The 15243-nt window shown below is 43.9% G+C and overlaps 1 protein-coding gene and 1 pseudogene across 1 annotated transcript; one reads left to right on the forward strand and one right to left on the reverse strand.

The window, feature by feature from the left end:
* The first annotated feature begins 2898 nt into the window (after positions 1–2898).
* LOC118359724 (protein-S-isoprenylcysteine O-methyltransferase-like) lies at positions 2899–8695 on the forward strand. The gene is made up of 5 exons (XM_035738372.2): positions 2899–3165; positions 3595–3683; positions 4103–4272; positions 4515–4732; positions 5074–8695. The coding sequence occupies exons 1-5, from the start codon at positions 2950–2952 to the stop codon at positions 5257–5259; spliced, it is 879 nt and encodes a 292-aa protein (XP_035594265.1). The 5' UTR covers positions 2899–2949; the 3' UTR covers positions 5260–8695.
* An 849-nt stretch (positions 8696–9544) lies between these two features.
* On the reverse strand, positions 9545–11588 carry LOC118360296 (RING finger protein 207-like; annotated as a pseudogene).
* Between the last annotated feature and the right edge of the window lie 3655 nt (positions 11589–15243).

Consider the following 15243-nt stretch of genomic DNA (forward strand, 5'->3'; position numbering starts at 1 on the left):
GGCAGGTGGTGGTCCCAAAAGCATTGCGGGAGGCTGTGCTCCAGAGTACTCATGGGGGGGTGGGGACTGGACACTTTGGGGTCACAAAAACACTGCGCCGTCTCCGTCAGGGCTTCTACTGGGGGCAGCACAAGAGGGATGTGGAGGACTTTTGTCGCCGCTGTGACAACTGCACAGCGAGAAAGGGCCCCCCAGGCCGCTCTCATGCTCAGCTCCAACAGTTCCCAGTGGGGGCTCCCATGGAGAGGGTGGGAGTGGATGTAGTTGGGCCGTTCCCCACCACAGACAGTGGAAACCGCTGGGTGCTCACGGCCATGGACTATTTCACAAAATGGCCCGAGGCCTATGCTCTGCCTGACCAGGAGGCAGAGACCATCGTCGACGCCCTGACAGCGGGGATGTTCAGCAGGTTTGGAGCTGCAGAGTCCATCCACAGCGACCAAGGCAGAAACTTTGAGTCCCGTGTGTTCGCCACCATGTGTGAGAGGCTGGGTATGCACAAGACCCGCACTACTCCTCTCCATCCTCAAAGTGATGGCCTTGTGGAGCGCTTCAACAAAACGCTTGGACAGCAGCTGGCCATCGTCTCTTCCAAACACCAGCGTGACTGGGACAAGCACCTGCCTATGGTCCTCATGGCATGCCGCTCCGCTGTCCAAGACTCCACTTCCTGCACGCCTGCCCTCCTCATGCTGGGGGAGAGATCCGCACCCCTGCGGAGATGGCGTTTGGTCGGCCCCTGGATAGCCCTCATGTTCCTCCGGGGCCGGAGTATACCCGGAGACTCCAGGACCGCCTGAGACAGCCCACACCTTCGCCAGAGAGCAGCTGGTGAATGCAGGTGTGAGGCAGAAAAGGAACTATGACGTGCACACCCGGGGAAGGCACTTTGTGGCTGGGGAGCTGGTCTGGGTCTACAGCCCCCTAAGGAAAAAAAGGCAGATGCCCCAAGTTGGACAGTCACTGGGTGGGACCCTGCAGTGTCCTGGAGAGGGTAGGGGAGGTTGTGTACCGGGTGCAGCTTCCTCCCAGGGGGAGAAAGGTGGCACTGCACCGGGACAGGTTAGCCCCATACAGAGGGGCCTCTTCTCCCCAAACCCCAGGAACCCCCACAATTCCCCTCTCTGGCAATGACATTCTCCAGGCACCCACCCTCAAGTGCCGCAGACAAGGCTCCAGACAGCCCACTCCCCTGTCTCCCCCTGTGTCACCGCGTGGTTCCCCAGAGCCACGGACTGTATTACCCGTTCCCGCTTCCTTGTCACCCATATCCCTGCCTTCATCCCCTGGGTCCCAGAGGGGCACTCTGCGACCATTACGGCCACGCAGGCAAAGGAGACCTCTGGGTCGCTTCAGAGACTTTGTTTGTTCCCTCGGGGACGAGGGACTTTGTGGTGGGGGGGGGCTGTGTAGCGACCCGCACAGACAGCTGTGTGTTATGTGTTAGGCTAGGAGGTGGTTGTGTTGTACTGACCAGTACCCGGTGTTCGCGGGGTCCGACATGTCAATCAACCTGCTATCTGCCAATCACAGGAATGCCTGGAATGTTCTGATGCCGGGCATCCTGGTGGTTGGCGGAGTGGCGTGGAGGGGGGTTGGGCAGGGGGGTGGAGCATTGGAAGTTAAGACCAGGTTCAGCCTTTGTTCTCTCTCTCTTACGTCTGGGCTTCACAAGAGAAGGTCACGATTGGCTTGTGGGTTATCTGTCATCTATTTGGCGTGTGCTACGGCCCAAACAGTAGCCTGTGTAAAGTTGGTTTAATAAACCGTCAATTCGCAAACTCAAGCCTCTGTCTGGACAATTGTTCATTTATCATCTAGTCAGGTCATTACAATATATATTCCTTACTTTATGTGTGTATTGTTGTGAAATTGTTAGATATCACTTGTTAGACATTACTGTACTGTTGGAACTAGAAACACAAGCATTTCGCTACACCTGCAATAAAATCTGCGAAACAGGTGTATGCAACCATTCATTTTTTTTATTTAATTTGAATACAGCGCCCCTATCAGTCATCATTGGGGTTAACGGTTTTCCACTAGTTACCACAGCCACAAAGTAAAAATTAGAAATATCCTGAAAATGTATTTTTTTTAAAAAGGTGCTTTTTGGTCTTCATTTTAGGTTATGTAGGCATCTCGCGCCGAACTGCAGATGCGCGTGCTGTCAAATCAAAGGCACTCCTCTTTTTTTATAAAAAATAAATGTGGCAGTTTGTCACTTTCACGAGGTTGGAGTAATAACATGTTAAACTACGTAAGACATTGGCTTTAATGTAGGTTGTACTTTTAGAAAACGAACAACTTCTCTCATAGGGTCATTTAGTTCTCAAACCCCCGGTCTGGTTTGCTTGGTCTGCTTCGCATACGTTCCCGAAAGTCTCTCGATGTTGTGCCTCTGTCTTTTAGAAACTCTGTGGCGCGATTGATTCTTCACTTATGAACGAATGGTGTCACGTGATCAAGAGCTTTGTCCTTTCATATATGCAGTCATTGCTCTGTGCTATGTCCTCTGCTCGACAGTTGCAAAAGTGATGTCTGGTCAAACATTTCTTGCTGGGCTTCAAGAAGTGACCTTTGATTATATGGCTTTAAAGCGCCATCTACAGCCAATAAATAGTAAAAGGTCCTCTGTCACGTCACGTATATAGGCGTTCCAGGTAGGTAGTCTTTATTAGAGTCGCGCTGCGAAGTTGATCACATTTCACAACGCCTGGAGAAGTGTTTAACGTGTCAGGGACAACATAAATAGAATAAAGAAATATTCCCAGGCGTTCTCAGAAGATTGCTGCCATATTGATGTGGTTCCTGCTGAGTGTGTGTGATGATGAAGTGACCATATGCATCTGCGCCGCCTGACCACCTGGAACGCAGCCAAGATTAGTGAGTAAATTTTGCCATTGTGGAAAACTCGCGAGAGCCCATAGGGAGTAACGGTACTTCATCATGGCAGGCAAGTTGGTGTTAGAGGGGAAAATAAGTATTATAAGCTTTCTTTTAGGACTGGGTGTTGTTATAATTCCCCTTATTAGAACATTCGCTGGACATCTTGACTGGGTATTCGACTATCTCACTGGAGTGAGGGGGAAAATCGCTATTGCTGTGTACATCGCTGTTATCAATGGCTTCTTGCTTATCATATACAAGGGACCTCTATATAAGGTAAGCAAGCTAACTAACGTCTGAAAGAAGATGGATAGCTATAACGTTAGCTAAGCTCCTTAGATAGCTAGCCATCTTGATTTCTATTTTATTTGCCCATTAGCCAAAACGGCAGCCAGATGGCTAGGCTTTAGCTATCTAAATTATTGGTACACTTTTATTGCCCCTCTTATTCCTAACAATATGTTGTGCTAGCTAGCTAATCCTATTATCTGAATTGGATTGAGACAGCTGTCAGCTTGATTGGCTAAAGATAGAGCCCTAAACTGTAAATTAGATAACACTATTGAAGTTAGACAGATATTCTATGCCTAAGAGCAGGTTATTGTGTTAGCTATTGATTTGGAGCTACTTGTATAGTTAGATAACTAGCTAGTTAAACAAATTGAAGGTAGAAATGTGTCCTAAGCATACTCTTCTTTCTCCCAGGTTGCTGTGCGAGCCTGCTTCCTTGGCTTTACTTTTGGGTGTGGCTTGATCATAAGCTTTTCCCAAACCACATGGACACACTTTGGCTGGTAAGCAAAAACGTCTTTAAAAAAGTTTCTTAAACTGAACGAAATGGGGAAGTACCTACCTTTGTTTTGTACCTACTAGTTTTGCTCTGTTTGGTTCTTAAACTGTTTCCGTAATGAATAAACCTTTGTACATGCTCTCTCCTCTCATACACACTCTCCGGGTTTGTTCAATATTACAGGCGACTGACAGATCTACAAAGAACCTTGTATCATAAAATAACAACTTATTATTATTTGTAGATCAGTCAGTCAATTTACCCATGATACATTAGGGTTTTGATCCTCTCGGACGATGCCTCTTTTTCTCTCTCTCGTGTGTGTGTGTGTGTGTGTGTGTGTGTGTGTGTACATGCACAATACTACCGCTGTTAGTTCGATACGTGTTATGCATAGTTCTCAGTCAATGCATGTCTTTGCAGGTACATGTGCTCCTTGTCTTTCTTCCACTACTCCGAGTACCTGGTGACAGCCATCATTAACCCCCGCAGCCTGTCTCTGGACTCATTCCTTCTCAACCACAGTGTGGAGTACACCGTGGCTGCTGTGTCCTCATGGGTGGAGTTCACCATAGAGAAGCTCACTGTCCCAGGTCTGTCCTCCATACCACACTTGGGGTCAATGGCTGTGTTCCAGCCTGACGACATTGCTTGTGTTGCATTGCATCAACCAATGATTGTGTGCCACGTCATCAATTGCAGTCGTGCAGGCTTCTGCGTTTTAGTCAGCCTGGAACGTAGCCAATAACGTTTCAATGCCTCAGTTGAAATGGGCATGACATGTTGTCACAGTAGGAGTTAAATGTCTTAATAGGCTGTGCATTTTATGTCTCAGAGCTGAAGCAGCTGAGCTGGCTCAGCCTGGTGGGCCTGGTGATGGTGCTGTGTGGGGACTTCCTGCGTAAGTCTGCCATGCTGACAGCCGGCTCCAACTTCAACCACATCGTCCAGAACGAGAAGGCCCAGAGCCACGTGCTGGTCACGGATGGGGTCTATGCCTTCTTCAGACACCCCTCCTACGTGGGATGGTTCTACTGGAGTATTGGCACACAGGTACCAGCCTATTCTGTCAATAGCTAAGGAAACTCTTGAATGTGCAAGGCACGGTTTGCAAAATTCTGGAAATGTTCCCAAAATGTCCAGATTTTTCAGAAATCTCGGTAGAAATATTCCTGGAAACAGAAAATCTGGAATCCTCCAACTGCGATTTCTGGAAATCCTTGCAGTCTTGGGTTACCAGACTATTGCAACCCTTGTCACAGCAATATTAGCATGCAGGCTAATACACAAGCTAAACTCTGTTCCCTTTTAAGAATCCAGACATGTTTGTTTCTTAAACATGTTCTAGTCAAGCCCACTACGCTGATTTCACTTTTCTATGTCCAATGTTCCAGGTGATGCTGTGCAACCCTGTCTGCATCGCGGGCTATACCATGGCAAGCTGGCGCTTCTTCCGTGAACGGATTGAGGAGGAGGAGCTTTCTCTCATCCATTTCTTTGCAGAGGACTACCTGGAGTACAAAAAGAAGGTGGGCACCGGCCTGCCTTTTATTTCGGGCATCCGCATCAACAGCTCCTAGGTGTGAGAGATGGAGTCCTGGACGTATGAAAATTGCAGGCAGACAGACAGGCACTGTGAAGGGCAGCCCTGGTCAGCGTGTGGATTAGCTCCTGTGGTTGCCCGCCCTGGGGTGCTTAGAGCTCACAGAGATTGACACCTATGAGTGTTGTGAAGGGCTCCCATCCCCATACCACCCCCAAGGCCTGGGTAGACTCTCAAAAAGAAATCACACCCCCCCGTATATTCAACCACCTCTGTTTTCTCTTTTGTTTGGTTAAATTAACTACTAAAGACTTGAGTTTGTATTTTTCTTTCATCTCCAATGTTCTGATGAAGGCTCCCTTTTCTGTTTTTTCCTTAGAGGAGTTGAGTATCTTAAGGCCAGGCAACACACCCTAATAGGGTATCCCCCCCCCCCCACACACACTTAATCATATTACAATCAACTTTTACCAGTTGAGTGTGGGCACTAATATTTTTGTCTTTTTTTCTGAAAAATTGTATACAAATATGCAAATGAGGTTATACCATTAAATATTTGCATATAACACAAACCAATTTTTCTGGACACTGGATGAAGTAAAAATCAACCTAAATATTTTGGTTTTTATTTTGTTAAGACATTCTAGGACCGAATTTACATACACATCTGATTGTGTCATAAACATATCAACAATTCCCAATGTATAAGTCTGGAGAATACATCTAAAGATAACCACAGAAAATAAGTTGGCGTTTGGGAAGAGTGTGATTTTTCAGGAAATGGCAGTAAGACAAGGACTGAATTAAGACTACCTTACACCCAATCACCATATCTTCAAAGTAACATTCTCTAAGAAATAGACTTTTAAGCGATGTGTGATTTCAATGTAGTGAGCGTTCAAATTATGAATGTATGTCCATTTAAAAGTGGTTACAGTTCATGACACTGATCTTAGTATGATAAACTAACACAAATATTTTTTATAAACCTTTTGGATATTTTTTACTTTAAAAAAATACTAATATTATTTGACAAATACCCCCCCTCCCCCAAAACTTTAAATTGCTAGGTTTGTGCAACATTTTAGCCTGTGGTGCCTGGCCTTAAGTGGATGCTGAATTGATTTTAGCTTTGGTTACTGAGTCAGAAGTGCTGTAATGAGCCTGGTTGAGTTTCTTCTATTCCTTGTTTGTCTGTCACATCACAGAGTCATCATTATTAGGCCTCAGCGTTGACATCAGAATGGTTTTACACAATATTAGGGATGCACACAGGGATCTAAAGTGTGACCCAATTTGGTTGCATATGCAGCAAAATATTTTGCTGTGCGAACTGCAGTTTTAATTTGGGAGTACCGGTACGGAAAGAAAGTACATTTTTATAACAATTAGTTGTAATGGTAAGGCTTCGCTGTACAGTTGTTTCCTGGGTGCAGATTCGTTAGTGTCATGCTTGCACAGCAAAAATAGCTAGTTTCTAATACAAACAGTTTGAAAAATCTGACCCATATCAGAGATACTTTTGAGATGGGGAAACCCCATTGGAATTGTATTGTCGCCCATGCGGCTTCAATGGGGCCGCACGGTGCATGCTGGGTCATTCTGGGACAAGGACATTTCTAACATTTCAGGTTGTGCATTTTAATGTTTCAAAGTTTGGAGCACCAGTTTTACCCATTATTTATTTTTTATGTAGAGCTCTGGATGCTAAATTTATCAGCCCTCATACATGCATTACATGAAGAAAAGTATGTGGACACCTGCTTGTCGAACATCTCATTCAAAATCATGAGCATTAATATGGACTTGGTCTCCCCTTTGCTGCTATAACAGCCTCCACTCTTCTGGAAAAGCTTTCCACTAGATGTTGGAACATTACTGTGGGGACTTGCTTCCATTCAGCCACAAAAGCATTAGTGAGGTCGGGCTATTAAGCCTGGATTGCAGTCGGCGTTCCAATTCCCAAACGTGTTCGATGGGGTTGAGGTCAGGGCTCTGCAGGCCAGTCAAGTTCTTGCATACTGATCCCCCACAAACCACTTCTATGTGGACCTTGCTTTGTGCATTGGGGCGTAGTCATTCTGAAACAGGAAAGGGCCTTCCCCAAATTGTTGCCACAAAGTACAGAATTGTCTAGAATGTCATTGTACTGTTTGCTGTAGCGTTAAGATCTCCCTTCAGGGGAAAGGGGCCTTGCCCGAACCATTATTCCTCCTCCGCCAAACTTTACAGTTGGCACTATGCATTGGGGCAGGTAGCGTTCTCCTGGCATCCGCCAAACCCAGATTTGGATTTCGGACTGCCAGATGGTGAAGCATGATTCATCACTCCAGAGAATGCATTTCCACTACTCCAGAGTCCAATGGCGGCGAGCTTTACACCACACCAGCTGACACTTGGCATTGCGCATGGTGGTCTTAGGCTTGTCTGCGGCTACTCAGCCATTGAAACCCATTTCATGATTCTCCCGACGAACAGTTATTGTGCTGACGTTGCTTCCAGAGGCAGTTTGGAACTCGGTAGTGAGTGTTGCAACCTGAGAAACAGGCCATTTAAAAAAATATATTAAAAAATGTATGTGCAATGCGATTCAGTACTCAGCGGTCCCTTTCTGTGAGCTTGTGTGGCCTACCACTTCGCGGTTGAGCCATTGTTGCTCCTAGACATTTCCACTATACAATAGCAGCACTTGTTGTTGACCGGGGTACCTCTAGCGGGGCAGAAATTTTATGAACTCACTTGTAAAGGTGGCATCCTATAATGGTGCCACATTGAAAGTCACTGAGCTCTTCAGTAAGGCCATTCTACTGCCAATATTTGTCTATGGAGATTGCATGGCTGTGTGCTCGATTTAAAAAAATAATAATAATAATAATAAAAACTGTCCGCAACGGGTGTGGCTGAATCCACTAATTTGAAGAGGTGTCCACATACACACACACACACACATACACGTGTGTGTGTGTTCTGTCCCAGTAAGAAACATTTATTTCTGAGTGACTTTGTTATACATTTACAAAAATGCCCGAAAGTTACGGAAATGGGGCCCCTTGCAACATGGTCTTTTCCTCTTTAAATTATTTTGCTCTTTCATAAATTATAAGAAAAAAGCCTTTTGATGAATGTCAAAGTTATTAATATAATGTATGCTATGAAAATGTATTGGTTTTAGGTATCAGCCCAGACTTTCAATATTGATTTATCCTTACACAAAATAATGATTTATTTTAAATTCACATCCCATGTCCACTCAGAATCAAAAGGCTGCACAATCACTAATATTTTGCTAATTTGACAACCTGGGCAAGTTGCAGCCTGGTTCTCTGATTCTTCCAATCGGTACAGCGTATCAAGTCAGAAATGTCTACTTTGTGAATTATGAAAACAATGAACACTGACAATCCATTCACTGTTCTATTCCAGTGTGCTGTAAGTTTTAACATTGTTCTTTGGTATATAAACTATGAATCAGGGGTGTTGTTTCTTCCATAAGGTTTTAACTATAGGGGCACCCACATGGTACAGTCATCTTTAAAATGCACTCAAGACTGTTTCTCTTTCAACCACCACTTGATCATCACACCACCTGTTATTCATTTGTATTGAAACCAACCAATAGATGCATTCCTATGGCTAAGGGGTTCAGAGGAAAGGTAGTCTCCTTTGCGATAAGCTCAACCCAGCACTGCTTCCTCCTGAACTACCGCTTGTCTCAGGTGAAAGGTTGCCTCTGCCCTCTACTCTGTATGCCCAGACTGTATGGAGTGTGTGTGTGTGTGTGTGTGTGTGATTGAAAGAGAATTCCTGAAATTAGAACAGTCGAGCACTGTAACTGTATGTTGCACAAGACACGTGTGTGTGTGTGTGTGTTTAGAGTTTCTGAAATGAGGACAGTCGAGCACTGTAAAAGTAATGTGTATTAGATGAATAAAGATGAGAAGATTATCTGTAGATTCAATAATATAAGAGCACATTGTTGGCTGCAGACGTACAACTGTTTACTGCTCCAAGCATGATCCAGCTGAGCTGAACATGGAAAAAGCCAGTTGTTGCACTACAGTATAACAATACTACAGTTTATTACAGGTAATGTAAATGTATCATGCAGAGAGAATATTTATCTCTCTTGGCTGATTACTTTTATTCACTTGACTGAAATGTTCTGAATTGATTGAACAACTTTGTCCTGTGAAATAAAATAAAATGTATCCTAAGAAAATTGTCTTCCTTTCATTGTTTTCTTTCATGGGTTTGCTACTGTAGTCCTAATATGGGTAATGTTAGAAACATGTAAATGTTATATTCAATATAATTTACATAAGTTATGGGTGAGCACATTGAAGTCTCATGACCCCATCCAGTTGCTTAGGGAAACATCTTCCAAATCTCTGTTTTTCTGCTTCCCTGGCCAGTAGATTCTTGTTCTTGAGGGCAGCCTCGTCAGAGAGGTTGCTGAGAGTGTGGTTATCATCTGGTACAGGTCAGGTCATTTCTGCTGAGCATAAAGTTGAGGTTTAACAAAGAAGTTAGTTCTCACTCAAATCAATTATACATTTTTCCAACAAGTTAAGTAATCTAGCTAGCTTACATCTGTGTTGTTAAAATGGTTTGTTTAGTATCTGTGGCCATAGTGGTGTCCTCAGGTCTTCAGCATGTCCTCTGTCCTCTTTCAGTCTGTGGGAACATTGAATAGAGAATACTTCACGGAACACCATGTCTTCCATGGTCACCATGATAGAAACAAACATTTCAAATTGTACATTTGCCAGAGTAACTTGTTAGTCAAAATAATGTTGTAGTTTGTGATATGTACAGTAGTTACAGTGGCTTGGTTCCAGTACCTGGGTTCAAGGCGTTCCTTCACCTTGGCGATGGATCGGATGTAGGGGCCGATTTGCCTGGCGATGGTGGTCAGGTATCTGTTCTCTTCTGTTAGCTGCGTCAGCTCATGAAGCTGGGGAGAAAACAGAATGGAAACATACAGTATATAAAACACCAACTCACCATATCTAACAGAAAAACAAAACCTCTTTTACCTTCATAGATTTTCTGTTCATTTGCAACCCTCTGAAAGATATCCTCCCAGACTTAGGGGAAAGATAACAAGATGGAGATGAGCCTTAAAAGGAGAGCTGGGTTACATTTATAAACAGTGTTGTCTGAATACTTTTATCAGAATCCTCATTGCTTTGGTGATTCCCACCTCCTCAAACAGCCTTCATGAGTTCCACTGCAGAGTACTTGGAGGAGATATGGCTGTACGGAGGTATCCAGGATGTCTTCCACAGGGTCTGTCTTGATGAGGGAGGGGCGCTTGGTCAGATCCCTGTGGGTCTCCTGGTCATTCAGCTGCTGAATGGATGACTGCAGCGTCTAGACACAGTAAGGAAAACACAGGATTTTTTTTTGGGGGGGCTACAGGACCGTAGTGGATTCAGTGTAGTGCCTTCAAATCAATAAACCAGGCACCCCTGAACGTCAGATCTTTTCATGAAACATTTCAAATACACATACAAAAACACTGTGATTGGCTGTGAAATCCCTCAGTAATGTTGTAACAATGGGTATCAGAGTTGTACAGTAACATTAAAATGTTGTAGAAGCTCACTCACCCTGTAGCTGTTCTCAGAGTTGCGACAGTGCTCAGTAAATGGGGTCTCCCCAACCTTTACCAGGAGGACCTTGGTGATGATATAGCAGTGGGCTTCGGCACCATGGATGAATGGACATGTCACTGATGGGAGGGAAGTGGCAGGGCACGGATAGGGATGACTGCAGGCTGAGGAGACAGAAGGACATTTACACAATAAATAAATATCTTTACATAATATCTTTTACACAACAGGTAGGGGTGTCCTCATATTATGCTGGCTATTTCAGAACATGACGAGCATATTTGGAAAGTATAAGCATACTGTCTTGAATGTTGAGGTTTCACTCATTGGGAACATCAATAACATGCTGATTACATTTTCCCCTTGAGCGTGTAGGTCTGCACAATTTCCATATGGTAGGGGTGAAATATGACTCACAGTCTGCTGGCATTGCCCAAACTCCATCCCGACACTCCCGGCAATGGACACGGAGCGTCTTTAGCCCAGCAGTAACAGAGACTCAAGGCAATAAGCAAACTCGGACCGATATTCTGTGTTGATCTAAACCAGAAACATAGAAGAAGACATATGGGGTGTATATTTGGGATGTGACATGACCAAACATCAGTTGAGGAGGCAAGATGACAAGAGAGAGGGACTTAATACTGCTATTCTGAGCTGGTCTCAATCTGTGTGGCAGTTTGTCAATCTTCTTTAGTCGCTGGATAACAGATATCAAAGTCAAACAAATTTGCTTAAAGACTGTATTCATAATTGCTAATATTCCATTTAATGTTTTGGTTTGTGCCCTTCTGGATTCATAGAACCAGATTAGGCATTATGCATCATACTACACTATAGCAAGGTGGAGGAGAACATTGGCTTGAGTTGATTATATTACACCTGCTCAAGATGGAACATCAATTAGGATTACAAATACAGTTGGGCACTGTGAATAAGACATTGTAAAAATAGGCAACATGTATCACTACTCCAGGATAAACAGGCATACCATAGACAGGATATTACCTGGAGAGTGGGTTAGAGTGCAGACAGATGAGACAGCTGTACTCATTTGCTACTGGGTTGGAAGTGGTGCCAGGCAAGCCTGATGTAGCTAGTCCTGACAAATTGTTATTCATTTGGCTTTAATCTATATTGGTCTGCTGCCAGGGACACCTTAATCTCCCAGTAGGATCTATATATACATGTGGAACAGGATACATATTAGGCAGGCATTAGACAAGCCATTAGGCTGTTCATTATCTCTTGGTATTATACAGTCTAATGAATTCTCAAAGCAGGAAGTCTTGTGCACCCGAATGTCACACTATTTCCTATATAGTGCGCTACTTCTGGTCAAAAGTAGTGCACTATAAAGGGAATGTGGTGGCATTTGGGACGCATATTGTCTGTCTGTGGTAAGACTTCCTTCTTCGAGAGTTAATTGAGTTTATAGCGATTTTTAATGGCTAGAGGCAACCATTGAGGCTGAATCTGTGTGCGCTCTGTTCGGAAGGCCCATTCAAACAATAACAGGTTAACAGTTTCTCTGAGCATAGGCTATACATTAGGGCTACATGATAAACATGATTTTCATGCAAGGTAGCATGAAGCAAAATGTATTCTCACCTTTGCGCTGCTCTTAGGATAATTTGTTTTCGATCTGACAGTTTTTCATTCAAAAGAGGACAATATTATCTGGGTCATTTAATTGCATTGCAAATCTCTCAAGATTAAATGTACTGTACTCTAATGAATACTTTCCCAACCAAAACTAATTTACATAAATTTCCTCTCGGTTTGTAAATGAAAAGCACTACTTGAGCATTACAACTGTATCCAGTATAAGTTAATAAAATGTTGCTCTAATGTAATGTTGTGCAAGGTATTGAACCTTCAGCTACTTTACGAGCTAGGACATGAAGAGTGACACCTTGTGGTAGAATTTAATACAATTTGCGGAACTGCATAAAAAAAACAACAACATTGATTAATTGAGGAAATCGAGGGAAATTGTACAACAGACTTCCACATTTAACCCAACCCCTTTGAATCAGAGAGATGCCTTGCTCAAAGGCAGAATGGCAGATTTTTTCCACCTTGCTGGCTCAGGGATTCAAACCAGAGACCTTTCGGTTACTGGCTCTTAACTTCTAAGTTAACTGCCACCCCCTGAGTTGAGTTTAATGTTTTCAAAATGGCCGATGACTATGTCAGCTCACCTGCACTTTGTTGAAAATAGTGCTGATTGCGCACTCCTCCTCATCAACATTCTCTCTGACCTCCTCGATCATGGCCTTCAGCAGGATGATGGCCTCTGGCCGATGTCTGGAGCTCCTTCACCGCCTAGGAGTCACACCATGAGAAGGCACTAGACTACACCATCACACACACACACACACACACACACACACACACACACACACACACACACACACACACACACACACACACACACACACACACACACACACACACACACACACACACACACACACACACATACCTAACAAACTAAACTCCACCAAGTTCCTCCACACGTATTGCTGTCTATAGGTATATACGGTGCATTCTGAAAGTATTCAGATCCCTTGACTTTTTCTACATTTGGTTACGTTACAGCCTTATTCTAGAAATTGATTAAATAAATAAATGTCCTCATCAATCTACACACAATACCCCATAATGACAAAACAAAAACAGGTTTTTAGACATGTTATACAAAGTATTAACTTAAGGGGGCTGAATAATTTTGCACGCCCAATTTTTCAGTTTTTGATTTGTTAAAAAAGTTTGAAATATCCAATAAATGTTGTTCCACTTCATGATTGTGTCCGACTTGTTGTTGATTCTTCACAAAAAAATACAGCTTTATATCTTTATGTTTGAAGCCTGAAATGTGGCAAAAGGTCGCAAAGTTCAAGGGGGCCGAATACTTTCGCAAGGCACTGTAATCCAGTCCTGGACTCAGGTCTAGGGCTCAGGTCCTCCGAGAGAGAGAGAATTATAGAGAGCACATTTAAATTCACACCGGACACCGGATAAGACATGATAAATACTCCAGATATAACAGACTGACCCTAGCCCCCCGACACATAAACTATTGCAGCATAAATACTGGAGGCTGAGACAGGAGGGGTCAGGAGACACTGTGGCCCCATCCAATGATACTCCCGGACAGGGTCAAACAGGCAGGATATAACCCCACCCACTTTGCCAAAGCACAGCCCCCACACCACTGGAGGGATATCTTCCACCAGTAACTTATTCATCCTGAGACAAGGCCGAGTATAGCCCACAAAGATCTCCGCCACGGAACAACCCAAGGGGGGGCGCCAACAAGGCCCCTTAGTTGGTCATTGATTTGATAAAGCAAAGATAATTTGTTCCATAAGAAATTAAAATACTTATATCATGCCATCCACTAAATCAATGGAATGACCCATTTTATGTTTCCAAGCTGCTGTAATAGAGTCACAAGAAACCAAAACTTTCTTACCCACAGTGGCGGCAGTAGAGTTGGCCTTTGTGGTAAAGGTTCAGCAGACAGGGATGTTTGTACTGCTCATGGCATACCAAGGGGTGACAGTTGGTACTGTCTGGATCATATAGCTTCTCCAAAAGGCAGAATATTCTTCCACACCACAGAAGGTTGGTGGCATCTTAATTGGGGAGGACGTGGTAATGGCTGAAGCAGAATTGGTGGAATGGTATCAAATACACCAAACACATGGTTTCTATGTGTTTGATGCTATTCCATTTGCTCCGTTCCAGCCATTATTATGAGCCGTCCTCCCCTCAGCAGCCTCCACTGCTCCACACATCTGAAAATACAACACAGGAAAGCCCATCATAGTGATGCTGATCTATGTCAGTGACGTTTCAGAGAATGATTGAAAATGCAAGCCTATACTTAATGAATATGTTAAGAAGCAGATATTTAATAAATATAATAAGAATATGGTCTGAACAATTACCTTGCTGCTTGCTGCCTTATCAAATCAAATCAAATCAAATGTATTTATATAGCCCTTCGTACATCAGCTGATATCTCAAAGTGCTGTACAGAAACCCAGCCTAAAACCCCAAACAGAAAGCAATGCAGGTGTAGAAGCACGGTGGCTAGGGAAAACTCCCTAGAAAGGCCAAAACCTAGGAAGAAACCTAGAGAGGAACCAGGCTATGTGGGGTGGCCAGTCCTCTTCTGGCTGTGCCGGGTGGAGATTATAACAGAACATGGCCAAGATGTTCAAATGTTCATAAATGACCAGCATGGTCGTATAATAATAAGGCAGAACAGTTGAAACTGGAGCAGCAGCACAGTCAGGTGGACTGGGGACAGCAAGGAGCAAGGAGTCATCATGTCAGGTAGTCCTGGGGCATGGTCCTTGGCCTCAGGTCCTCCGAGAGAGAGAAAGAAAGCA

The sequence above is a fragment of the Oncorhynchus keta genome, chromosome 27 (genome assembly GCF_023373465.1).
Source record: "Oncorhynchus keta strain PuntledgeMale-10-30-2019 chromosome 27, Oket_V2, whole genome shotgun sequence".
NCBI lineage: Eukaryota > Metazoa > Chordata > Actinopteri > Salmoniformes > Salmonidae > Oncorhynchus > Oncorhynchus keta.